This window comes from Triplophysa dalaica, chromosome 8 (genome assembly GCF_015846415.1).
Source record: "Triplophysa dalaica isolate WHDGS20190420 chromosome 8, ASM1584641v1, whole genome shotgun sequence".
Classification (NCBI taxonomy): Eukaryota; Metazoa; Chordata; class Actinopteri; order Cypriniformes; family Nemacheilidae; genus Triplophysa; species Triplophysa dalaica.
In genome coordinates, this window is record NC_079549.1 from 25,273,707 (window position 1) to 25,301,685 (window position 27,979).

Below are 27,979 nucleotides of genomic sequence, written 5' to 3' on the forward strand. Positions count from 1 at the left end.
AGAGAGAGAGAGAGAGAGAGCGCGAGACGGACAGAGAGAGAGACGGACAGAGAGAGAGAGAGAGAGAGAGAGAGAGAGTGTGAGAGAGCGAGACGGACAGAGAGAGAGAGAGAGAGAGAGAGAGAGAGACGGACAGAGGGAGAGAGAGAGAGACGGACAGAGAGAGAGAGAGAGAGAGAGAGAGACGGACAGAGAGAGACGGACAGAGAGAGAGAGAGAGAGACGGACAGAGAGAGACGGACAGAGAGAGAGAGAGAGAGAGGCGGGCAGGCACTGCTGCTGAATTAAGTTGTTTCATTTCTTTCACTACGCAATCATTATCATCATCATCATAACTCTGGATCTTCTCCCTAACCCATATCTGCACATTTGATTTGGTCTTCATCACTTCTGCTCGATGAATCAAACGGCCAGCGTCTCTCATCAGGTGAAATGTCAGTCAACATCATCCAAGAGCATTGCAGTAAGTGACACTTAACTATTTAAACACAAATGATCAGATATGAAGATTAGCTGATGTAACACTGGAGGTGTTTGCTTTATTCTTTGGCATGTCCAGTATTTGTAAAGGCAGATGAAATCACATGGAGTGTGTGAAACAGCAGATGCTTTTTTAAATCAGACTTTATACAGTTGAGTGTTCTACAGGCATGGCTTTACATAACAAAGCTATTCTAAGATTGTGTTTTATGTGACCATGAAACCTGTGATCTGATGAGCGGTATGTACATCACACACAATAAACTGATGAATGTGTAGACAGACTCTCTCCCGCCCACAGGGTGTTCACCATTTTCTGTCTGTGTAGCTCATTCAAGCAGTGCTTGTGTCATATTAAATGTTTGTGTGTAGTTTGATCTGTAAGATGAATGCCCCTCTAAATGTTCCTGGATGTAAGTGAAGCTGCTATGGGGGTAAATATATGTTGAATATTTTATGTCAGAATATTGTTCTCTGTGCAAGAGCAGAATTCTTAATTCATAACAGTTAAGGGGTGTTTTGTCATCTTCAGTTCTCTGGTTTCGTTTACTTGTATGATTGTGATGTATGTTTGTCTTATTGTTTCTAGCAGTGGTGTGTGTGATATGAGATGGATACAGCGCTGTTTGTTTCTTTGCTGATCTTAGAACAGTGAATGAGTGATGGATGTGGATAAAAGGTCACTGATGCTCTGTGTCTATCATCGAGTGCCATCACACACACACACACACACACACACACATGTCTGGTTTATTTTTTCCTAAACCTAAACATCATTGAAAACTTTTTGTATTTTTAGATTTTCAAAAAATATTGTTATGTACGATTTATATGCTTTTTTTCTCACGGGGACTTCATGAGTTGACACACACACACAGTGTTGGTCTTAGGTGGCGGCACATCTGTTAAACACACATGAAATCAGTGTAGAATTAGATTGTTTGTCATTTAATTAAACAAGATTTTATTTAATGACTGTTTAAAACCGTTTGTGTCCTGACCCTTTCCTTCAGAATATCTGACAGTGTCTGAAGTCTCGGACAGATAAGATGAAATATAAGATTAGAGGAGTTAAACAGAACTGATAGAAGATAGATTTGCTTGGATTCTTTATAAATGAAATGAAACATTTGCTTAGAAATTCTGTTTAATATATTTCTATATTATTTTGCTATATCCACCGATCACAGTGTGTAATTCTCCATTAAAGTATTACAGGCTGTTATATTGTTAATATAGTCAGATATTGTAAATCATCAAATGTCCTTGTGTACTGAAAAGATGTAGTCTTTGTTTTGTTGCTTGTATGTGATGAATCTTGGTGGGCGGTTGTTCTGTAACGCGCTGCACAACACCTACACAACACATGCAAACACCAGCGAGCAGGCGTGTGATGGAAGCGCTTCTTATTCTGTAGTCTCATGTAAATTCATATTCCATTTCTATTTTATATGCATGCAATTTAAACACTATTATCAAGCAACCATCGCTTATGATTTTGTATGGTTGTATAAATAAAAAAACTACATTATTGCAAAATTTGTATACAGTTTTTTCAATACTTAAAATTTACATGACCAAATAATGTAACAAGAAATGTTGTGTTGTTCAGTTTTTATCATAAACATACATTTTTGGGGCTGTATGCCTTGTCCCAGTCTAACTTAAATGTTCGAGATGTCTTGATTGAAAATAACTGGCACTGATATATCTTAAAAAAGATCATTATAATTTGTCATTGTTTTGTCTCAAAGTGCACACAGTAAGGTTTTCTATCGTATGTTTTTAAAAACAACTTAAATGTCCTATTTATCTTAGGCCTAGTCCTGGTTTAAACATATCTCTGTCCAGGAAACCGCCCCTTTATTCTTAAAATATTACTCATGGGGGGTTTTACAGATTAAAACACATATTCAAGATGACTTAACTGAATATCAGAAAATACATCAGTGCTATTGTTTTGTCATTCATGTTTTCCAAGAAACATTTAAAAAAGCTATTTAACTTTGACGTACTACTGGGTTGAGTATTAATAATCAGTACAAGTATCAGACGCTGAGACTCGGCTCATGAACGATAGCCTCTGGGCTTTATTATTTATCGTCTGAAGATAAATGACATATTGTTGATTTGGGGACCTAGAATACAGACACTAAGCAAACAATAAGTCAACACTGAGTGCTAGAATAAAAAATAAATATAACCGTCAGTAGAGAAGAACAGGACAAAACTTCATACAACCAGCTTTTGTGCATAAGGAGAATGGTAGTGGAGTTACACAATACTTATGACAGGCTGTGCTTGTGTGTGTGTGTGTGTGTGTGTGTGTGTGTGTGTATGTTTGTATCCTTCTAGTTCTGTAGTAATGTAGTGTTTAAGTGGCACTGAGTGATTATAATCCTTTTTTTGCCTGCTTTATTCTCAATTCTGCCATATGTAAAGTAAATACATATAGAGGATTGAAAATGCGTTACTCTCAGCAGGGTCGTCCCCTGGCATAGGTGACAAAGGCTGTTGCCTAGGGCGCAAAATGACCAGAGGGGCACCAGACGAGAGCGCAAAAACGCGCCATGTGAACAGCTTCTTGCGCCATGACACGATTATGATTAACAATGATTGATAATCTTAAGGCATTAATTATGCATGTGAAACGGAGACCAGCTAGTGTAGTCTGTGCAGGTAAACTTCAGTCCACGACTTCAAGAAATTGCCCCTTAAGCTTTATTAGACTGTGGCCTTGTGGTTAAAGCGTCAGCTTCCTAATATCAAGTCAATACCTGTTTTAAGTTTGAATTCCACTCGGAGCAGTTCACCTAAGCAGATAATGAAGATAGCAGGGGTAGTAAAAGTATGCATATTTGGCGTGCTGTCCGGGGAGCGGGTTCTGAGCTCGCCGGTTCCATCCGAACCCGGAACGCTCCCGCCCCCCAATAGCGAGTGCACCGAGCTCGGAAACGGCAGAACCTGGCACAGACACAGTAACAAGGCCATGCCATTCATTAAAGAAAATCAAAACAATACAATAAACTCTTATTTGAGTCCATGCAACATTTGCGCAGAGGTTTACAAAATGTAAAAAAAACTTTCTCAATGACCTGCTTAATAATAATAATAATAAAATATTTGTTCTATCAGCCCTAATTTAAACCACAGTTTTATTAATAAAGTTTACCCATGATGCAAACAATTAATACTACACAGAATAAAAATGTATACATTAAAAACTACAGATAAATACAGATTATACATATATGTAAAATATAACTATTACAAGCAGGGATATTTAAAAAAAGAAAATAGGGAAAGGCAGATAGAGTGCAAACCAGTGACCATGGGTAACATGGGTCCCTAACCATATCCAGCAGTGCAGATGTAAGGTAGTGCAAGAGCTTATTGGTCTGTTTAAAGTGACAAGAGAGCAGGATTTGTTTTACCTGTCAGAAGAGGTCGTTGAAGAGGGGAAGACCGATGCTGAATGAGGTTGCGAGCAGTCCAAGGCTGCATTAAGTAACGGTAACATAAAAAACAAGCAAGTTGTTTTAAAATTATTTAATATGCCCAGTTTCAAAGACAAGGCTTCAAAACTAGTCCCAGACTAAAGTTTGAGCTCTTTTAACTGAAAATAAATTGCCCTGACAAATCTTAATATATGTAATTGCCATTAATTTGTCTCAAGATGCACACCAGTAATGTATTTATCTAAGGCATTTTAATAAAATCGACTAAAATATCCTTATTTAACAAAAGCATAGACCCGGCTTAAGCTGTGCCTTGTCTGTGAAACCGGGCCATAGAGTGTTAGTAAATCTGGATACCGCTGTACAATCTGAATACAATATAAATTAATAAAAGTGAGCCGGAGACTGCAGATCAGACTAGATTTACTGTACTGCATTGTTATAACCACTAGAGAGCGTCTGTCTCTCATCAAAGTCCATTCTTGAAATGAGTCAGAAACATACTTTAAGAAACATACTTTGATATTCTCACTTTAAACATCTTTTCCTTTCCATTTTTCAGATTCATAGTTTTATTTCATAGGTCAGTTAGTATAAGCAGTTTTATCTTGTTTAGGTGCAGTAGGGTTATTATAATGTAGCAAAGTTCAAAGTAGGGAAGGAAGGACGCTGTAACCGGCGAACATTCAAACAAACTTTTATTCAAAGTAAACAAACAATAACATGGAAGTAAAAGGCCGGCAGCCACCTACGGTCGACTGCCGGCTCCAAGAACACAAACTCAACACATGTCCAGGCCCGGTCCTCTCGCTCCTCCTCTTATGCCACCGATCTCCTCCGTGAGATATGCGGGACCAGTGTGTGCACAGCTTATTCCCACCATCACTCATGCCACCGGGCCTGCCTCGTTGCCACACAGCTTTCGTCCCGCCTTCCTCGTTACAATTAACATGCCAAAAGAGAACTTGTCCTTCTGTTCGAGTCTTGTTTCTCATCAATGGTTTTTTCTCCACTAAGGTACATTTACATTTATGCATTTGGCAGACGCTTTTATCCATAGGAATTTACCTGGCAATTATACTACACATTTGTTTCTAAGTATGTGCAATCCCTGGGATCGAAGCCATGACCTAACCACTGAACTACAGGCAAGCATTGGAGACCAATGTCGCCACCGTGAACCTGCTGACATCAGGTTTTTTTAAATATAATAGACTGACTAAACTCTTAAAGACACCTAGCTACTATTCTAAGGAATTCTAATCTGCAATCCTTTATCTTATTGCAAATTCTTGACTTACTTTGTAACCTCCCCTAACCCGTTTCAATATTAGTCAAATTTGTATGCATAGTTTGCCCAGGTTATTCCAACAAACCTTTCATTTATGTGCTCCTACAGCTAAAGGCAAATAATCTGTGCGTATTTAATTCTTTCAAGGTTAATTGACTGAAGCTCTATGTCATATTAATGCTATTTCAAAATGTATTTATTTTTACTTGACGTTGTTGGAGAACTCTGTTATTTGTTGCAATTCTTTTAATGAAAGTTTGACCACAGCGGCTGAAATCTCAGAGTTGATAAACCAATTGTGAGAACAATCTAATGTTTATTTGATCTTAGTTTCTTTGTACTGGACTTTTTTAGATTCGGTCCTCCATTAAATGTGTGACAGTAAAGGGCTGCTGGGATTAAAGGGTTTGAAGAACTTTATTAATAGTGCAGTTCTCACTCGGAGCCAGAGTCATTAGCAGACAGTCCTGTGAGGAACCCCCCTATCTCTATCTCTCTCTCTCTCTCTCTCTCTCTCTCTCTCACACACACTCACACACAGCATAGATAAAGAGGACACACTTTAGAGCTCAGCTGGAGACTCTTGGTCAAATTAATTTGGTACAAAACTAAACGCCCCCGGTGTGTGTTCCCTGTGTATGGGTATGTTCGCTACTCGCTACTGTGTGTGTGCACACTTGGATGAAATGCAGAGCACAAATTCTGAGTACAGTACACCACACGTCACTTCACTTTTCAGAAACATAGAATAACACTTATGCATGTGTAACAGAATAGATGTCATTTTTAAAGAATGTAACCATAACATTAAAGGTTGAGAAATGATCTACTATGGCAGTGCAGTGGTAATAGTGTAGTCTTTTGGAATAGCAGCAGCACTACACAATTCTTGGTGGGTAGATCTACAGGTATATGCTTTGTTTGCAGAATCTTATGCCTGTTCACTCTATTAAAAAGCCTCCATGCAGCAGGTTTGTTGGTTGGCTCTAGTGCGTCTTTGTAGTTATTTTTGCAGCTGTAAGCAGATCTAGTAAAACACCACCAAAACTGCCAAGCTGTCATTTTACATGAAACACTAAAGCATAAATGTTGAAAGTCGAGAGTCGAAAGTCTCAAGATTGGTCCTTGGCATTTGAACTGTCCTTGTCTGACTGCAGCAGTCTTTGACAAACTTGAAGCATTGAATAGTTTTGTATTATGTTTTAATTTAATATTTTATTATTTCACAAAGGGTGAAATATATTTATATTTATGCATTTGGCAGATGCTTTTATCCAAAGCAACTAACATTGCATTATCCTATACATTTATACTTAGGTATCTGCAGGAAAGCATCAAATATAAAAGTTGATGAGATTAAATACAACGGCCTGGACATTATGTGGCCTATAAAGCACTTTATGACCGTGAAGTATTTGGTACGTTTAATTGTTTTGACCTCAGCATAATAGAGAAACACTTTATAAAAGACCAATGTCTGGAATGATTCAAATCTTAATCTTCACAGGCTGCGATCGGTCGAGTTTTAATTAGTTTCAGTTTGACATCTGAACCGCTGCAGTATGTCAATGTCCGTCTCTACCATTCATATTGCAGTCCAGTACTGTCTCTCAGTTCAACCGCATGCTGATCTACTGGATAAAGTTTTACCAGCATGTAATTCAGACAAAAACTGTATGAAATGTTAAGGCGAGGAAAAAATCACTGAGCGCTTGTATTCAGAAGTGGTGTTGCAGCCCAGTTTTCCGAGTCTTGCTGTTGTTGTAGTAATTGTTACGACGAACTAGATCTGAACCAGAATGTGATGCATTAATTCTCTGTGTAAAATACAAACGCGATGTGTTGAATAAACATTCTGTAAAGGCCAATCAAAACACATAAGTCAGTGGACAGAGCTGACAGAACTGTTCTTCTGAAGCAGCACCATGGACAGCGTCTGCAAACTCGCGCTATCAACGCCAAACATAAACGAACTGTTCGAAACGAGCTAAATACACACGTGCTTAACTACATTTGCTTTTCGGGAGATTTGGGTTGCGAAAGCTCTCTTGGTGACTGTTGTTACGGGCTTACGCGTCATCAAACGAATCCTCCCGCCCCACGAGCGCACCAGCCTTCCATCTCTCCTGCCAGTAGACATTAGACAGAGTTCTAAGCCACATCCGTCGATCAGATTTAACCGAACAGATAGAACAACGCGACTGTCCGCGCGCTGCTGCAGTGGAATGCTAACGATCCGCGCGCTCGTCAGCGGACACCGACGGAGATCACGCGTCAAGATCGAACGATTGTGCAGTAGCGAAAACGCTGTAGAGGACGAAGAAACTGTCCATTTGAGCGTTTCGGATATTTTTTGCTTTGGATCTTTCTAAAGCGGGATTTACATCATGACGGCCACAAAAGAGCAGCAGAGCCAGAGACCGAATCCGCAAGACGAGGTAAACACGACACTTGCAGAAGATCTGTGCGAGCTCATTTCATAATAGCAACATCGTCTGTGGAAACAGGAGGATAGAAATCGTTCATCACGTTGAGCTGTCAGCTCGTGATTCATTTGTGTTGGGCAGCTGTGATAAATCTGTTTATTGCAAGTAAATAGATTGAGTAGAGATCAATGAAGGAGGAACATCATTGAGTTTAGGCCTGAGCATCACCTGACCATAAACACTGAATTGTACATAGCCTACAGTGTTTGTTTAACACAAGTTTAGAAAACAGACTGTCTATATATTTGGTCGAATTTTATAGAGGGTACTAAACCAACCACAACTAGCAAGGTGTCGCGTACAAAAATAATCCTGGCACCAAGATGATTCTCTCTTATGGCTGTATTGAATGTCTCATTATCATTCACTCATCCACATTTTTGAGTGGAGGTGCATTACTAACTATTCTTAAACAGAAATAAGAACTGTAATATGATGTTAGTGTAGGGTAAACAGTACTGGTCAAAAGTTAGGAAACGCTTGACTGAAATGTTTCTAATGATCTTAAAACCCTAACCTTTTAATCTCAAAGTGTAGGGTTAAATGTCTGAAATTACTTTTGTAGAAAAAATCTAATTGTGTCAACATATTTTTTATTTAAAATTCTTTTGATGGATTGGTTAAACCAAATAATGAAGAAAAAGGAGAAAAAAATATAAAAAGCTTCCTCGGGCGAAACCTGGCACGATATTGTAAATTCTAGTCATAAGGTGGCAACTTTGAAGATGCTTAACGTGTTATTAAGATTTATTTTAAATGCTTTGAGTCACATAATGCTCAGTTACAGTCGGCCTACTCCCTAGTTTGGATAAGTATATTGAAAGGTCTAAAAAAAATAGAGTTTCCAAACTTTTGACTGGTACTGTAAATCTGTTTTAGTAAATGAGCTCCAACCTTAAACACTGTATATCTGCGATTTGGTCTAAATAACATCTCGCCAGCTGTTTTCAATTATCTTCATTTTCAAGTTCATATAGTTGGAGTCATGTTCTTTTTCTCTTTTATAGTGCTGTTGTTTGAATAAAAGGCAGATAGAGAGTGTAGTCTTGTTTTGTGGGACTCATAGATAGATCATAGACAAACGACTAAAGTGTTGTGGCTCCTCTCCTTTCTTACAGTGTTCAGACATTAAAGAGAGCACTTTCTTTCTAAGTTGACAGTGCTTTTGTTGACCTTTCAGTGCATCACATTAAATTGGTTTGTGTGGCTCATCTGTAGGTGAGAGAACGGCTTCCAAAAGATCTGGTAAATGTGTAACTGTAGGTCCTCTGACTGTCCTAAACCTGCTCTCAGCAAGGTCAAAGCAAGCAGCTTTTAAACATCTCACACAGCTAAAAAATAACATGCATTCTCTCTCAAGAGAGCTCATGAGAACACACCACACACACACACACACACTCATCTGAAGGTTTGTCCAATAATGAGTTTCTCTATTTTTAGCTACTGTCACAGCAAATCCAGAATTCTTCTTCAGATCTTCCTTTACAGAAAGGAACAGGACAGGGTGTGTTCACTATATGTAGGCTATACAGTCAATGTACTTTACACATCAGGGCATGAACATCTTCATATTGATGGTGTTCAGGTATGATTTAAATGTATACATTTACTTCTTGAATCTGTGCAGAGAGGTTTTTATCTAGGGCTCTTCTGCCCTACACCCTGAGTTTTAGGGTTTGAATTTGATGCATGTCTGTTAGAACAAACTGTCAATATTATTTCACATTGGTTGTCTTGTTTTTTGTTTTGTTCTGTGATTTGTTTGGCTTTGCTGCTGATGTCTTGCTCTGCAGATCTGTTAGATCAAAGCTTTCATACCAGCATGAACATGTTTTAATAGAAGCTGTGCAGTGATCTGCTGAAAGCTCTAAGCTTACATGAAACATTTGCTCTTATGAGGACTGAGTAACAAGAGCAGAATGCATTAGTCTATAATGTTTCTCTCATCCACAAGGGGAAATTTGTCTTCGTACTCCTTTATGGGGTAACGGTCGGGTGTAACATGAGTAAAGCACAGGAGGCATTGAACCATGTGATAATGAGTCTTTTCAGAACACCAAGGTAGGAATAGAAACTGGAATTGTCCTAGTTGGAATAAGTCCTGTGGAGCTTACAGGGGGTTTTCTCTGGTTTTTCTTTCTGAGCCTCGTGTGATGTTGATTTATTCCAATTATTTCAACTCGTGTGTACAAATGAATGTGAACACGTATAGTTAATGTAACCAACATCTCACAATCTTCCACATGTTAACATGAGAATGCCGTGATCGCTCACCGTCTCCTAACACAGAGTATGTGTGTGTGCATTTATTCAGTTTTTTCACAGTTACTTATATCACAAAATTATTATTTTTTTCTCTTTCTGGAAGGATTTGGGTGGCATGAGTCCTCCTCAGAGGAACTGGAAAGGAATTGCAATCGCTCTACTGGTCATACTGGTGGTCTGTTCCCTCATCACAATGTCTGTGATCCTCCTGACTCCAAGTACAGTAGCACATTCATAATGAGACGCATGATCACTTTCATCATCATTTATTGCAGGGCTTCTCAATCATTGAGACCCTTCTCTCCATTGTGTTCAACAATATTCAAATATCTCCCTCCCTCTCACAAAAAAATTCAAATAATTTTTTGTTTGACAGTAACTGGAAAAATGTTATTCATTATAAAAATGGCCAAATAATAAGAAATATCTTTGTTTTGTTTCACAGACAATGCTTACTTTAAGCCAGGACTAAGCCTCAGTTGAATTTGGAGTTTAAGTCACTTTGATTAAATTAAATAGATAAAAACACATTACTGTTGTGCATCTTGAGACAAAACAATGGCATATTTTCAGATATGTCAAGGCTATTTTTTTTAATTCAGACAGGTCAAACTTTCATTTTAGTCTGGGACTAATCTTAAACCTTGTCTGTGAAATGCTCTAATTTCAAATGATTAGTCATGAGACCCCCTTGGATGTCACCTGGGGCCCCCTGTTGAGAACCTCTTTATAATTCCGCTTTTCACTTTATAATTTATTGTAGTGTTTTTCTCACAGTGGTGAATTCGGCAGGGTTCCTAGTGACTGTCATGTTCTTGTCTGTGCTCACATGTGTTTGTGACAGATGAGACCTTACCGGGTAAAGACACTAAGTTTACTGTGGAGGATCTTTTCAGCACTGATTTCTTCGTACATGACCCCGAAGCTCGCTGGATCAATGGTAAGAAAATATCTCCACAGATCATTGAATTCTAATGGCTGTCATTCAGCTCTCACGCTTGTGTGGTATAGGTGTACAGATGATCAGCATTACGCTCAATGCTGCAGATTACACGATTAGTCCGATTTTTGACCATTGACATCATCGGTGAGTGATGAGATAAATATGTCAGGAATCACCTTTAGGTTCCTGTTGTTGTGGTGATTGATTCCTGCAGTCATAATATGTGTACACGAAGCTCCCTGCAGTTGTACAGTGTTCAGGCTTTGAAAGGTGCAAGTTTACAGCTGATTTTCCCTCCTGAGATCAATTTATTCTCTTATTTAACCATAAAGTATTTAATGGCACAAATGGGCCATGATGTGTTTACGGGCCGTTGATCTGTAACAGAACGGTGGTTTTCTTGATGAAAGCTCTTGCTGATGTTGGATAGAATAGCGTCCAGTATCTGTTGCCATCTCAAAAACGTCATTGAGAGGAGGTCAAAGTAGTTGGGCCAGCCTATAGGTGTGTGAATCATTCCAAAGAGGGATGGCTGTAATTTGAGTGCTGTGAGTGCTGAGCCATGCATTATATAAAGCTTATGATACAATTAACAATAATTGCTTGCTTTAAAAGTACATTGTCACCTCCCTTATATGACTGACCTCAGAACAGTGAGCTCTGATCCAGCAGGCCATCTCAACGGTAATGTGACCCACGTCTTTTGGAAAAACACTCTGACAGTTCATAAATACTGTTTAGTTACTGTTAAATATTATGGATATCGGGCATTACAGGCGCTGGTATTGCGTGTGTGAGGATGAGGCTGAGTGGTAGATGTGCTAGTTGCTATGGTAACAGCAAGGGGGAAGGGGCACTCGGGTCTTACACTGGCGGCAGGAGCATGAATATTTCATTGTTTGTGTGAAGGCGTCAGAATCCTTCAGCAGGCTGGACAGAAGTGTGTTTATTGTAGTCTTACAGTTATCCTGACACATGAATGTCATACAGAACCCTGAAAGTGAAGCATGATGTTCCTGTGGCCCATGTCTTTGATTGAGAACTGGTTTTTATAGCAACATTACTGCCAGTCTGACAATCCGAAATCTTTTGATATACTGCTGTCTGCTTCCAGAGCTACATGTCATACTGTTTTTTCCATCCTTTAACTTGTAGACAAAACATTTTGCCAAGTTTCCCCTTAACACCTGAACGCTGTTCTTCTCCCGGAAGCTCGTTGGTCACACGTCTGCTCCCCTGGCAGAACTCGTCCAATATCAGCGAGAGGGAGAGTCTGTAATCTGCTCCCTGTTCACAAAGGCTGCTGAGATTGGGTTGTGCTGTAAATGTTTGCACTGACAGACACAGACACCCACACCAACATCTCTCTTCTTCATTTGATTATTTTATTAAGTTAAATTCAGCTGAATTTGATGTCTCTCTAGCTTTTCTCAATGTGCGTGGTTGCAATGCAGCTTTACAGGATTTACTGCTGGTTGTATTTTTTATGTTAGACAAATTCTTATGAATTGAAATGACTTTTTAAATACAGCGGGGAAAATAAGTATTTGATACATCAGCATTTTTATCAGTAAGGGGATTTCTAAGTGAGCTATTGACTCAAAATTTCCACCAGATGTAGCCATCAAGACAAGTTTTGAATTCATACAAAGAAATCTGAACATTTAAGGAAACAAGTTCAGTCATAATAAATAAAGTGAAATGACACACGGAATAAGTATTGAACACATTACTGTAACAAGGTGCAAAATGGCATAGAAAGCAAGCAGATCACCTTAAATCTGTCAGTATTGAGAGAGAAACCCTGCCCCCTATCAGTACTAATTGATGGCCTATAAAGGCTTCTCATTACCTAGGAGACACACAGGAAAGACTTCATGATGGGTAAAAGCAAAGAACTCTCTGTAGATCTTCGTTATCTTATCGTTGAAAAGCATTTTGATGGGAATGGTTATAGGCGCATTTCCAGAATGCTGAATGTTCCTGTGAGCACTGTGGGGGCCATTATCCGGAAATGGAAAGAGCATCAGTTCACCATAAACCGGGCATGATCAGGTGCTCCACGTAAGATCCCTGTCCGAGGAGTCCAAAGAATAATCAGGAGAGTTCTCCAAGTGCCAAGAACCACTCGGGCAGAACTTCAGGAAGACCTTGCATCAGCAGGTACTGTTGTTTCAAAGAAAACTATAAGCAATACACTGAACCGCCATGGCATCCATGCATGCTCACCACGCAAGACTCCATAGCTGAACAAAAAGCATGTTGAGGCTTGGTTAAAGTTTGAGAAAGAGCATTTGGAGAAGCCGGTGGATTATTGGGAGACTATAGTATGGTCAGATGAAAGCAAAATTGAACTTTTTGGCAGTCATTCTACACACCATGTTTGGAGAAGAAATGGCACTGCCCACCACCCCAAGAACACCATACCAACAGTTAAGTTTGGGGGTGGAAGCATCATGGTTTGGGGCTGCTTTTCAGCAAGGGGTACTGGCAGACTTCATATTATTGAAGGCAGGATGAATGGAGAAATGTACCGGGACATTCTGGATAAAAATCTGCTGCCATCTACCAGAAAGCTGAAAATGAAAAGATGGTTGACATTTTCTGCAAGACAATGAACCCAAACACAAGGCCAAGGACACAATGAAAAGGTTTCAAAGAAAGAAAATCAAGCTGCTTGAATGTCCCAGTCAATCACCTGACCTAAATCCCATGGAAAATCTATGGAGTGAACTGAAGATCAAAGTTCATAAAAGAGGCCCAAGGAACCTTCAAGATTTAAAGACCATTTGTGTGGAAGAATGGGGCAGAATCACTCCTGAGCAATGCAGACGACTGGTCTCTCCATACAAGAGGCGTCAAGAAGCTGTAATCACCAACAAAGGCTTTATACAAAGTATTAAATAAAGTGTGTTCAATACTTATTCCCTGTGTAATTTCACTTTATTTATTATGACTGAACTTGAATACTTAAATGTTCTGATTTCTTTGTATGAATTCAATATTTGGCTTGATGGCTACATCTGGTGGAAATTTTGTGTCAATAGCCCACTTAGAAATCCCCTTACTGATAAAAATGCTGATGTGTCAAATACTTATTTTCCCCGCTGAATGCTGAATTTAAGAGCTGTAAAATGAAATATGTACATTACGTTTCTCTACCATTTGCCAGTGTGTGCTGCAGGACCTTCTGTGATTCGACATCTAGTGTTGACATTGATCTGATCTCACATGACTAGAAACTCTCTGAAGCTCATGAGTGTTGCAGCTCTACACGTCAGCAGAACCTTTCTTTTTGCTCGAATGTGTAGTTGAAAAATTTTGCTGCTTGTTGTGTTTTTTTTAATCTTAGATACTAACAGCCAGACAGGACACTTAAGCTTACATAACTTTAGTAACTCTACTGAAAACAGAGCAGTATTGGTCTGTGTGAAATGACATCTGTCTGGACAACCTTATTTCAACATAATTTCTGAGCTCTTGCTGTTGTTCACTGTGTTTTTCAGTATTTTAGGGTTAGGATTTCTAACAATTATTGTTTAAACATAATCAAGTTTAATTAAAAATTTGAAGGACCACCATTTTAAACTTTTCTAAATGCTGTCTTCGTCGACAGTAATTAAGTTAAATATCAACAAATTTAGAGTATTTTGTGTGGGTTAGGGTTAGATCAATCAGTTTTTTTTTTTGTGAAAATATTTTTTTGTCAACATTATATGTGTAATATTATACTCTTGACATCTCTGTACAGAGTAGACGTTTGGGTAACATTAAGCAAATGTACGTTTTTATTGTACTGTATTTTACCAAACCCTTTTTTGTTATCTACTGAAATTTTACTTAAACTGGAATATCAGAAATATACCAAAATATACCATAAAATAACCCCCCCCTGTAAAATTATAGGATATAAGGATAAATATTAAATAATTTTTCTGTAATTTAATAGTTTTTGACCGTATTTCAAAAGTAAACTGTAAAAAAAAAAAAAAAAAAAAATAAGAGGAAAAGTTTCCGGCAGCTGGGAAGTAAGCAATAAATGAAAGTATTTTCCCCTGTAAAATTATATTTTCCCCTCTGTTTTTCTTGTAAATTTGTATTTTTTATTGTATTTAAAAAACATAGAAAATCTTTAAATTTCAGTTTATTTTATGAGGAAATCTGTAAAATGACATGCTGCATTCATATTGATGTTTGTTACATTTGGTCGCTGCACATTTTTTAAAGTCGTGCAAAACTGAGAACTAGAGAGCCAAAAAGCATTTCACAAACACCCTTCACACAAGTTGCTCTAATGTAAACACTTTTCTCACCATACTCTTTTCTTATCAGAATCTGAAGTTATCTACAGAAACCACAATGGCCATGTGATCAAGTTTAACATCCTCACAAATGAAACAGAGATTTTGCTGAAGAACAGCACATTTGTGAGTAAATCATTTTAAATTCATGACAACACACATTTAAACACAGTGTTTGAATATGTATTAAAACAACATGCATGAAATCGAGACATAAGTTCTGTTGATAGTTCATTAGAAGCAAGATCATTTTAACCCACAGTGAAATATATGTGACCAGCAAACTAAACTCTGAATAGACAGGAATGTAGCGCTCAGTCTAACTATCAGGAGTGTTGTGATTGACATCAGGTCGTTCTATTCTTGTGCAAAAATAACAATGGCAACATCATTCATGCTGTTTTTCCAGGATGCTTTTAAAGCCACAAGTTACTCCATCAGCCCCGACATGAAGTATGTGCTGTTTACCTACAATGTCAAACAGGTTTGTGCTGTTTTCTGTTGTCATCTTTGTCTTCACAAAGTTTTAAAAATAAAGTGTGTTGCTTGAGTAGGAAGTGATTTATTTACCCATAAATTACAATCTGATTCAGTAAAAGCACAAAAGCCCTTTCATTGTAACCCTGACAATAGTAAACAGTTTTGATTGGATGCCCTATATGTTTTGATGTTGTGTAATGTTTTCCCTTAAAACATGATGCAGATTTACACATGTAGTTTGTCAATTTTTCCCTTTCTCTCTTCACAGGTCTACAGACACTCATTCACAGCGTCCTACATTATTTACAACATCCACACCAGGTGAAGTACACAGCAGTTATTGGACTTCATAAATGTACAGAGTTAAGCGAACACAAGTACAGGAACTCAGCTAAGTGTGTGTGTGTGTGTGTGTGTGTAGGGAGGTTGGTGAGCTGGATCCTCCAGAAGTGTTAAACTCTAAACTCCAGCATGCTGCATGGGGTATCCAGGGTCAACAGTTGGTGAGAATGAGCATTTATTATAGAATATTACCCCAAAATAAAATGAATATTATCATGATGCTACAGTGTTATTTCTATAAATAAGAGCCAATCACTGAAGACTGCCGACTCTCAGGGGGAGGGGCTCCAGTGTTGTAAACTTTTGTGCATGTGCATTAGCTGGAGCAAAATGAAAACAGTTGGTTGGAAATATGTTGTTATCAGCCAATGACCTTTGAGTACAATGTCTTCCTTAAAAGTGACTTTTTGTACTCTAGATCAACTTTTTTACATTAAACATTAAAGCTGTTGATTCCAAAGAAACACATTTAAAAGATGGCGAAATGCAGAACATAAACATCTTAACACAATTTCTACTCCCACGAGTACACGCGTACACATATTGTTTCACCAATAATTTTTTTTAGTTCAGCTTTCTAGTTAGAGACTTGCATTATTTTTAAAGACGTGAGATACTATCAGTAATCAGCCCACATAAACAAAGGTATCATTACATACATAAAAATTCACTGTTGATTGATTTTTTTCAACTTTGTTTGTGTGTATAGGTGTATATATTTGAGAATAACATTTATTATCAGTCGGATGTCAGGAGTAACTCACTCAGACTGACCTCATCAGGCAAGGAGGGCGTCATATATAACGGGATTGCTGACTGGTTGTATGAAGGTGAGAATCTTTGCTTGTGTACCCTCTCTATGTGACCCTGGACCACAAAACCAATCATAAGGCTACATTTTCAAAATGATAAGCTTTCCATTGATATATGGTTTGTTACAATAGGACAATATTTGGCAGAGACACAACTATTTGAAAATCTGGAATCTGAGGGTGCAAAAATTTAAATATTGACCAAATGGACTTTAAAGTTGTCCATCAGAGGTGCTTAAATAAATATACAAATCTAGTTGTTTATTCATATTAGTTCATTGATAAATGTTAACAAATACAACTGTTAATATTTTAAATTGATTAACAATTATTAGTTCATGTTAGCTAAAAATTTTTTTAAATGGAACCTAGTTGTAAAGCGTTATCAATGCTGGTAATTTTGGCCTGTCACAACATAAATCATCAAGCATTATTCAGGGAATTGTTATCATTCACATACGCCACCTGTCACTTATTGAGTTCTTTAAACGAGTCGGGATGTCTGTTGGTGAAATGCTTTGCCAAGCTGATCATTTTGGCACTTTTGGTCTGCAGATTTTGCACAGACAGACTTCGTCTGCACTTTGGCGGACGCTCTAACACGGCTATAATGCCCCTTTGCTCATCTGCTTCACTGATGAGCCGTGAATAGACAGAAAAGGCACTTATGTTTGAGCTGAGAGCACATGTCATTAAAGTACAAATACCAAATAAATGAGAAATTGATATTGTTTTAACAGAAGGGTATCGCGCTACTTTTCTAGTACCGATGTATCGTGCAACACTAATCCACTAAAAAAAGTTTTGTTATATGAACTGAAGGACATTTACAAAATATCTTAATGGAACACGATCTCTACTTAATACCCTTATAATTTTGGGGATTTAAGAAAAATCTATAATTTGACCCATACAATGTATTGTTGGTTATGGCTACAAATATACCCGTACCATTTAAAACCAGCTTTGTGCTGCAGGGTCACATATGAGACATGTTTGAGACAATGCGGATGAATATTTCCAGTCATTGTTAGACAATCTGTACTCTGAGATTAAAATGCTCACATTACATCAACACTCACTTTGATGATTGTGTACAGAGGAGATCCTGCACACTCACGTGGCACACTGGTGGTCACCTGATGGTGAGCGATTGGCATTTCTGGTCTTGAATGATAGTATGGTGCCAAACATGGTATTGCCCTCTTTCACCGGCTCTGCTTACCCGAAGGGCAAACAGTATCCATTCCCGAAGGTCAGTAGCGACACACATTTACATTTATTCATTTAGCCCTTTTTATTCAGAACGTCCAATATGACTAACATGCACTGACATCCTTATGCGTAGAAATATCACAAAATAGTAGATCTTTTTGACTATAAATTGTTACAGTGTCGCTCTTTCCCAAGTGTTGTTTTTTGTTTCATGGTCTGTTTTTTATGTATATATACACATATACCATTCACATTTCGCGTCTTTTGCGCGATATTGGGAGCATCGCGGTGACGACACGCATGCGGTGAGGTGCGAACATTTTTATAGGTGCGCCGCATCGAGATGGAAATATTTCCACTTTTCGGAGTGCCGCGTGCACATCGTGGGTCATGTGATAAGAGAAGCGGCGCAGCTCACGTTTTGCGTGGCGTTTTAGAACCAAAATGTGAATGGCCCCTTAGAAATTAGAAATCATCAGCAGTTACATGATCTACCCTTTTTGCGTAAGAGGAAGCCCCTATAAGTATAGACAAAGCTGTATTACCTTCATTCTCTCAACTATTTTCAGCATCCCTCTGCCACCCCGACTCCTCACAGTCGGCCCGTTTTCTATCTCAGGCCGAAACATTTACTCTGGGTTTGGGCCAAAATACCGAGCTTGGAGCACTCTCACCGGGCAGTGTGCCAAATAAGAAAACTATTCACTTATTATTTTTTAGTTATTTGCAAGGGAGAACTGGTAAATGTGCAGACACTAGTCTTGTGTTGTTTCATTACAGTCACTGACAGGAGTTACTAAAGTTATGGCACAGAAATGCTTAGAAACATTTATATCTTTCATATCTTATGTTATCTTTTGTTATCAAAAATGTCACTCAAATATTGTACTCTACAGGGTCACTGTATGTTCTGGAATATTTTGTGTCACCGGCTGAAACACCAGATATTTGTGTGATTTAAATGTTGTATATACATTTCTGCAGGCTGGACAACATAATCCCATGGTGAAACTGTTTGTAGTCAATCTATACGGGCCGACACACACTCTTGAGCTCACTCCACCCGATGAGCTCAAACTGAGGTATTGTGATACTGGAGAGAGAGAGAGAGAGTGTCCGCTTCAGGCCAGTAAAAATATCTTTCTTTCTTTCTCTCTCTTTCTTGTTCTATCTCTGTCTCTCTCTGTCTGTGTTTGTCTCTTTCTGTCTCCTTTTGTCTATGTCTCTCTGCAGGGAGCACTATGTAGTGATGGTAAAGTGGATCAGTAAGACTAAGACAGCAGTCCGCTGGTTAAACCGAGCACAGAATGTCTCCTTTCTGACTGTATGTGACTCTACTACTGGAGCGTGCATCAAGGTACACACACACAGACAAACACAGTCAGTATCGTTACACTAACAATATCTTAAAGATGATGTTGATGGTGTTTCAGAGGCACGAGGAAACATCAGATGTTTGGCTCTCCAGACAGGTGAGTCTTCACCATGTATGGTTTAAAATTTGACTTCAGATAGGTTTTGTTTAGTGACACGTTGTCTTTAGCCAGGAGAGATGTTGAGATCTCAAGTCTCTGTAAACTATACACTTCTCATTTTACATGCTCCAGAACCAGGAACCGTTCTTCTCAAGGGATTGCAGTCGATTCTTCCTGACAGTCCCAGTGAAGCAGGGCGGTCGCGGAGACTTCCAGCACATAGCAATGTTCAACTCACAGGTACACACCGTTTCAAAAGGGTTAGCTTCGATTTATAATTGGGCTGTCAACAATAACACATTAACGCATGCAATATATTTTTTTCAGTTTAAAGCGTTTAAATATTTAAAGGGGGTCTCTTTATTTACTTTACTTTATTTAAGTAGTTTAACATCGCGTCAGAACGCTTCGTAAACTACCTTCATGCGTTCCGGGGGAAAACGGAGGTCCTAGGGATGTTAGACTACTTGAGGTTAATTAATGGCAGAATTTTCTTTTTTGGGCGGAGTTCCCGTTTAACGCAATTAACGCATCATCCGTTTATTTAGTCATCCTTTGTCTAGTGTGAAATTATATAAATCCCGCTCTTATTCATGTAAAGGCCTTTTAACCATTTAGGCGCGATTTGAACCCATCTGGTATATACAGTGACAGTCACAGGCTGAAGGGTGCGTCAATGAGTGCGTTTACATGCAGTCTTACTCCGATTATGCTTAAGAAGCTGATAACGTGTAAGGTCATGTAAATGCATAAAACGGTTTTCTTTATCGGGTAAAGGTCATAAGCGCCGTAAGTAAAACCCACTGGTCAGAGAAAGTTTTTTGCTCATTACTCAGATTTCGCGCTGCATGTAAACGCCTTTACTGGTTTTCTTTCAGTTTTGTTTATGTGCGCATGTCTGACACCAGAATAGTAAAAGTCCCAAATGGAAGTAATAGTAAAATAATGTGTAAAAGTCCGCTCTGTAATCAAGCAGATGATGTAGAAACGTTTTGTTGCATATGCAGGTACTTGTACTTGAGAAGAGATATAAAAATACAGCTTCTGACCGCTGCATGTTTAATGACTAAACAGACTATCAACGGTGACGTAACTGCACGAGAGAAACCCGGAATGGCTCAAACCTCTATGTAGATGCGATTTTCTGTGTAGCCGGTTTATTAATGTGACCACAGATTTCAACATGTTAAATAAAATCCTTAATGAATGCAAAGAATTGTGAAAAGGGCATCAGATCTGCGCTCTTAAAGGGGCCGCATTCTTAAACCTGCTGCTGTAACTCCTGTCTTTTTCTTTTTTAAAGTTTTAATTCTATATTTAATTTAGAATTTAGCATAAAGAGTGTAATGTGTTTGATAACTTGATTCCATTTCTGTATATTTCCTACCTGTTAGACATTAGCGCTCTCAATTGTACTGTACTTCAATGTTAAATGCCAATAATTAATGTTAAAATAAAGAAAAAATAATAAATTTAATGGAGTACCAATACCAGAATATTGCCTGTTGATGTTTTATAAGAAATCTGTTATTTCTACATTCATTAGGAGATTAAATGTATATTTAAAAACATCAATGTTATGTTTGATTTTAGTGTATTGACAGCACTAATATACATAAATTATCTAGACTTATGGCTTATTTAAGGGTTATAATTTAGTCTGGAGAGCGGCAAGCATTACATGTTGCCATGCTCCTTGTGTGGAGATTCCAGCTTGTTATTGTGTTATGTGGTTGTTCAGGTGCGGGCGGATCAGAATGAAGTGCGACATCTGACATCAGGTAATTGGGAAGTGTCACAGATTCTGGCTTACGATGAGAACCCGCACAGCATGTGAGTAAAACCAACTTTTTTGTTGTCACCAAATTAATTAATTTCCATTCAATTGTATTTGTATAACACTTTTTACGAAACAACTTTTTTCTTCTGGGAACAAGACATACACATTTCTCATCAAGGTTTTAGGTTATTTTATATGATCCAGCTAGAATTTTGATTGTGTATTTTCTACCCAAGAGAGCCCATGTGTAAACACAGCAATAAGCTTTGCAAAGTCTTGATTCTGTTTATTAATGCATGCATTCAGATATTTCCTGAGCACCGAAGGTTCGCCCCGGCGCAGACAGCTCTACAGGTGAGAGTGTAAAGTTCATATCATCTCATAATCACATAAATGACATATTTATAAAACGGCATCTGTGATTTCTACCTGTTTCTAGGAGTGAAATATCAAGCAGTGATTTTAAAAGGGTTATAGATCCTAAATTAAAGAACATGCAATTAAACTGCGGCTGAAATATGTTATTGTTAAAAAAAATCAGGCATCTGATTTGTTATTTTTTTGCGTGTCAACAGCGTGTCAACAGTGGGATTGTTTCCACGGCGATGTCTGACATGCGAATTGAGTAAAGCTCAATGCACGTTCTTCAGTGCAGTTTTTAGCCCAAACAAACATCACGTCATACTACACTGCAAAGGTATGAAGAAGAGACAACGCAGATTATTCATATTTTACCGTATATCTCAGCCAGTCAATCAAGTTTTAAAGAAATGCAGATTTCTTTAAGCCTAACTCGAGGGGTAAACTGTTCTCCATGTAAACGTTGAGTTGTGTACTCTACTTATTGTCGGCTCTTGCGGCAAAATGTAAAATGCTCCCTCATTTGTGAGTTGATGTGGATTAAATTGTCTGCTGAATTAACCCATTTGGAATATATGAGTATTGTATTGCATGCTATGCTGATAGTTCTTCTGTGGAAGTGCCAGTACCTTAAAATGTTACTCATGCAGACATAGGTCCATCATCACTGCTAGGGCTGCAACGATTAGTCGACATTATCGATAAGGTTGACAGTAAAAATTTGTCGATAAATCATTTTGTTGTCGAGTAGTCGTTTGATTTCACATGATGTATTTTAAGGGCCCGCAAAAACGTGGTTTGACCTGTGTGGCGCTGTAGCGCGACAACCCTTCAAGAGGCAACAAAATAGAAGAACATGCCGAATGCCAATGCAAGCTGAACAAGCAAATTCCCAAGAGAGATTTTTGCATCTTACTCCTATTTGGCCTAGCATATAAACACATTAAGTGACAGAGCGAGCGTTTTGCAGTTAGGGACAAGGAAATATACTGCAAACTCTTTCTTGACCCCCAAAAACATGTTCTCTTAGAAACTGAAGTATATTGTTTAAAATGCTCCATCTGTACCTGTATAAGAGGATTAAACGTCCCGGCTGAATAAACAATAGATAGAGCCCTGCCCAAAATACCATAGAAAATGTCATGGATTAGGGCAATTTAAATGCTTTTCATGGAAACTTTAATGGTCTAATGTTTATTGGTACGTGAGGAATTCTATTGGTGGGAATAATGCCTAAAACACACTACGAAAATGAGTTTTGTAACGGATTTAATGAAAAATACTACAGAAATACATAATACTATTTCAATGGAAACCATTCTCTCTTTGATGGGTTCTAATGGGTTTCTATTGTTTCTTTCCAGCTGGGTTAGCCTATATTTATCTTAAATAAATCATGTAATTGATCAGTCTTTAGAGTTGCAAGCTTAGAAATCAAAGTGCAATTGTGTCAATGCTCTGCCTTATTTAAAACAGAGTAGCAGCAGTTTAACTATTGATGACTATTGATTGAAGACAGAAACCTGATGGAAATTTCTCCATTCAGCTGGCTCGAAGTTCAATCTACAATTTTCAAAGGCTGAAATAATGTCCTTGTTTAATTTGTTAGTTAAAATAGGTCAAACGCAATATTTTAATGAATTGCAAAAATTGAATAATCGATCAAAACCTACTGATGATGATTAATCTGCGAATGAATCGATTATTAGTTTTATAATTGGTCTAATAGTGGTTAGATGAATCGATTATCAAAATGATTCTTTGTTGCAGCCCTAATCACTGTGTTCACGTGTTTTGGACTATTGCTCTCATCCTCTTCCCTAAGTTCCCCATTTAAATTTCATGATAATGATAATTTAATCACCCAAATCATGAAGACATATAACGTGTCATTAAACATCCAAGAACTTTTGAACGGTCTTCTTTCTCCACACCTGTAAACACTGGGTCGGAACTTCCATTTACGTCAAATATGAATACTGTGAAGTTTATTTCAGGGAAACCTTCTGTAGTGAAAGGACTGTGAGTTTGTAGAATCAGCATAAGAATGGCCACTTATGATGCTACATCGAGCGTCAGGACATAGTAGTGTTGATGCTGGATCTCACTGGTTGATGTGGTTCATTTGCAGGTCCTGGAGCCCCAGCGGTGATCATACACACCTTAAACACTGCCAGTGAGTTCTGATCTCTTCATCATCTGTGTTCTGATTCACATGTTTCTAGATCATTCCTCCACAGCACGTTTGTACAAAAAAGTCTCATGCTTTTTAATCTCTTGTCAGATTATTACATCTTGGAAAATAATGCAGTCCTCAAAGCTGCTCTTAGATACAAAAGAATCCAAATGACGGAATACAAAAGCATCCAGACTGACCACTTCGGTAAAGTTTTTATTTTATTTTGTTTGTTTGGTTGCATACGTACTGGATATTCTGTTAATCTATCTTTTTCATGTCTTGTGCTTTAAAAGCATTATATTGATCATTAAATATTAACATAATATTCTTCATGTGCATTATCTGCTGTTCTTTCAGAGTTGCCGCTAAAGATTGCATATCCACCCGACTTCTCTGATTCACGTACTTACGCTCTTCTTCTGCTGATGTAAGCAGATCTGTGTTTGTGTGTTTGTGTATGCATGTGTGAGTTTACAGCTCCAAATTCATATGATGGCAGTTTTTAGGTCAGTTTTAGTTTAGTTTTAGTTTGGGGAGACAGGATAATATTTGTTGCCACCCTTGCCTGGGTGCAAAATTCATTTTTTTTCTGGAATGTAAATCAATGCAGGATACAATTTTAGTCTGTTACTATTATATATTTAACAACAAAATTTGATAAAGCACATGAAGCCGTGTTTTTTCTGTGTGCATCAGTGACAGTGCCCCTGGTAGCCAGCAGGTGAATGAGCAGTATTCACTTGACTGGGACTCTGTGCTGGTCAGCTCCGACAGTGTTATTGTGGCCCGTCTTGATGGCAGAGGGAGTGGCTTCCTGGGTCAGAAGGTTTTACAGGAGGTGCACAAGCGTCTGGGAGTTGTGGAAATTCAGGATCATCTAACTGCTGTCAAGTAAGAATGAAGGATGGATTGGATTTGTAATAAAGAAAGTTAATTCTGTCTTTACTTACTGACCGTAATGTTGACATTAGCAGCATGTATACACTGCTTTGAGATGCTTTTGCTTCTGTTTTAGTTACCTGTTGGAAAAGGGTTACATTGACCGATCCAGGATTGGTGTGTTTGGTCGGGTAAGATGCAGTTTGAGTATCGTCTAACCTTTAGGTCACATTCCTCTCATGAAGGCATCGCCGCTATTGTTGCTGTTGTGTCTTTCTGCAGAACTATGGAGGAAATATCGCACTTCAGCTCATTAAATCTACCGAGAATGTGTTTCGCTGTGCAGCGGCCATGTCACCTGTCACTGACTGGTCTTTGTATGGTAAGTGGAGTCATTGCTGTAATTCTTCACCATAATGCTTGTAATAGAAACCGAGTTAGACATGAGGATGGAGTAAAACTGATCAGCGGCTCTCTCTCTCTCTCTCTCTCTCAGCCTCTGCATTCTCTGAGCGGTATCTAGGATCTCCTCTCCAGGACGACAGCAGATATCAGGTCTGTTCTGGTCTAATGTTTCTAAACTCAAACTCTGATGAGAAGTAATTGAAATGTAACACAACGTTTTATTTGTAGTTTTCCAGTGTGCTTCAGAATCCACAGAGCTTTAGGGATCAAACACTAATGTTATTACACGCTACTGCAGATGGTAAGTGCCATCAGTGTGTGAGTGTGTGTGTCTGTGTGTGTATGTGTTTTTGTGTGTGTGGGGGGGGTTGGTTAGCTTTGCTAACTTACAGGTTCTCATGTAGTTTTGGACATTAAATCGGGGAATGCCTCTGTCTTGATGTTTACATTACTACTATTGCAACCCATGAAGAAATACTGATTTGAAATTTTCTAATGAATGCCATGTTTTTCCATTCAGCAAACATTCATTTCCAGCACACAGCTGAGCTTATTAAGAACCTTGTGAAGGTTGGAGCGAACTACACTCTACAGGTACTAAAACCTGCTCAGTAGCAGCAGATCAAGTCCACCACCACCACCACCAAACCAAAAATATTCTTTCATAGATTAGGACTAATAGAAATTCAGTACTCCTGCATTTATTCAGTGTTAGTTTTGAACCAGTCAGAAAATGCTGTGGCTGAATCTAGCAGTTTTCATGAAAAAGGAATAAACTAATATACAAGTTGTTTTATCAGTCAGAGTTTACAGTAGGGGTGCACAAACTTGTTCCTGAAGGGCTAGCAAGTTTCTGCTGTGTCTAATGAGACCTTGTTGAGCTGGATCAGGTGTGTTTGGTAAGGGTTGGAGCAGAACTCTGCAGGACACCGGTCCTCCGCGACCGACCCTGGGAAGCCCTGCTTTACAGTGTTGATGGTCCTTTTTTCATTGTTGTCAATGTACTTTCACCAGGTTAGGGTGTTGATGTGTAGATGTGTAGCACCACGGTTCTGTAGAACATTATATTTTTTGCTTTTGTTTGTCTCCACACACATAGGTACAAAGCTCACTTGAACTTTTTGTTTAGATTTATCCAGACGAGGGTCACTTCTTGTCCAAAAACAGCAGACGGCACATGGCGGCGACACTCAGCAGCTACTTCAGATCATGTCTGCAGGAGGAAATGCTTCCTGTCAGGGAGGAAGAGGAGGAGGAAGCAGAGTGAAGATTACAGCAGCGCACACACATACACAATGATACAACACACACCCATTGGGACAGTAAAACACACTGGACATTGAGACAAACATATATAGTAGAACGCACAGACACACACTGTGTGCACTGACACCTACTGCTTTGAGAAAGATAGAGAGAGACAGTGAGAGTGAGAGAGTGTACACTGTATATGCATGTGTGTATCTGTTGTATAGGATGGATGGATGTCTGAGGTATGTGAGAGTGTGTTTTTGTGTACCTGGCTAGTAGATTTGGGTTAAAAATGGATTGAAATTCAAAGACAATTATGGAATAGTTGACATATCACCAAGATCTTCAAGTGGAATGGGCTTCTCTGATTGGCTCATCCACAGCACAGACACGTCCATCAGCCATTGCATGTCCTGTTCTTTTGATCACTCTCCATCTACCTGTATGTCATCCTTCAGAAGGAGCACTGCATTCTGACTGTCATTTCACAGAAAAGGCTCACTGTCTCCATGACAACGGCTCCCTGAGAAGAACTCTGCAAACAGCAAAGCCTCAAGTATCTGTATGTCTAGTGTATTCTGGGATGCTGGTGTATGTTGTACAGAAGGTTTTATGTTGGGTTACAGGAGAGAGCCAATCATAGACAGTTTTCATTCATTGCAGATTTTCTGTCTATGGAAGGCTTTTATATGGGCTCTATGCATGCGTGACTTCCTCGTTTCAGGGTCAGAATTTAGGATTAAATTTAGGAGATGCTGCACATTGCGACACACAGCAGTGGTATATAGAAGCACTGTTCTACCGTATTTGAATGTTATAACGAAATGTTAACTTATGAAAGTATAGTTTGAAATATGATAGAACAGCGCTTCTAGATACCACTGCTGTGTGACGCAATGTGCAGCATCTGCTAAATTGAACTGTTTTCTCTTTTTTTCCACGTTAACTCTCCCCAACCGGAAACTGCCCAGGGTTCTGACCCTGAAACGAGGAAGTCATGAATGCATAGAGCCCATTGCTGACTGTTTAGTTTTGCTGTCGAGGTGGGGAGTGAGGGTGAAGGTGGTCTGGTTGATAGTTTTTGTGCTCTAGTTATGACATTTATGATTATAAATAAACAGTAGTCAGACCCAACAGTGGCTCAGTTTATAGTGGGTTTCATTTGCAATAGCAGTAGTGTACTGTGCTGATGGTTTGAGTGCTCATGTAGGCCACAAAAACATTGATGCACAGAATGCAATAGTCGTGAACATTTCCTTTCGTACTCGGTCGTTGTAATAAGGTTCCAGTAAACTCTGTGTAAAATGTATCTGGGACAGTAAACAATTTGCATATCTTAAAAAACATAAGTACCATAAGTAATGTTTTTTTTAGTATGTCACTGCTAATTATTTATAATTTAGACAGCTCTAACATTTATTGTAGTCAAGGATTAGTCTTAAGACCTATCCAGGAAACTGCCCTTAACACCATGTCTACACCAGAAGCAAGCGGCGCGACATGACATGTCAAATGAATTTTCTAATGGGTTCGTCAAGTCCAGTGTGGACAAAATGTAAAATAATAATCGCTTGTAA

At 38.6% G+C, this 27,979-nt stretch overlaps 1 protein-coding gene across 2 annotated transcripts; it reads left to right on the forward strand.

Annotated features, from left to right (window-relative positions):
• The first annotated feature begins 233 nt into the window (after positions 1-233).
• LOC130427648 (inactive dipeptidyl peptidase 10-like) lies at positions 234-27,541 on the forward strand. 2 transcript variants are annotated; one of them, XM_056755209.1, is made up of 26 exons: positions 234-463; positions 10,084-10,198; positions 10,825-10,920; positions 15,256-15,350; positions 15,634-15,708; positions 15,973-16,025; positions 16,126-16,207; positions 16,756-16,876; positions 17,959-18,113; positions 19,058-19,155; positions 19,307-19,430; positions 19,507-19,545; positions 19,681-19,788; positions 21,290-21,381; positions 21,635-21,682; positions 21,904-22,025; positions 23,820-23,864; positions 23,973-24,071; positions 24,225-24,294; positions 24,564-24,758; positions 24,883-24,937; positions 25,029-25,128; positions 25,243-25,301; positions 25,380-25,452; positions 25,672-25,745; positions 26,281-27,541. In XM_056755209.1, exons 1-26 carry the CDS (start codon positions 398-400, stop codon positions 26,416-26,418), a joined length of 2,397 nt encoding a protein of 798 aa, XP_056611187.1. In that variant the 5' UTR covers positions 234-397; the 3' UTR covers positions 26,419-27,541. The 2 variants fall into 2 exon arrangements, with proteins under 2 accessions (XP_056611187.1, XP_056611188.1); XM_056755210.1 differs by lacking the exon at positions 234-463 and adding an exon at positions 7,162-7,667.
• Positions 27,542-27,979: the final 438 nt, after the last annotated feature.

What these genes read in the sequence shown, in the direction of transcription:
- LOC130427648 (XM_056755209.1), top strand. Translation starts at nt 398, where the DNA reads ATGAATCAAACGGCCAGCGTCTCTCATCAGGTGAAATGTCAGTCAACA. An exon ending in TTACCTACAATGTCAAACAG is followed by an intron (nt 15,709 to 15,972) that starts GTTTGTGCTGTT and finishes CTCTCTTCACAG; the next exon opens with GTCTACAGACACTCATTCAC. An exon ending in TAGCAATGTTCAACTCACAG is followed by an intron (nt 19,789 to 21,289) that starts GTACACACCGTT and finishes GTGGTTGTTCAG; the next exon opens with GTGCGGGCGGATCAGAATGA.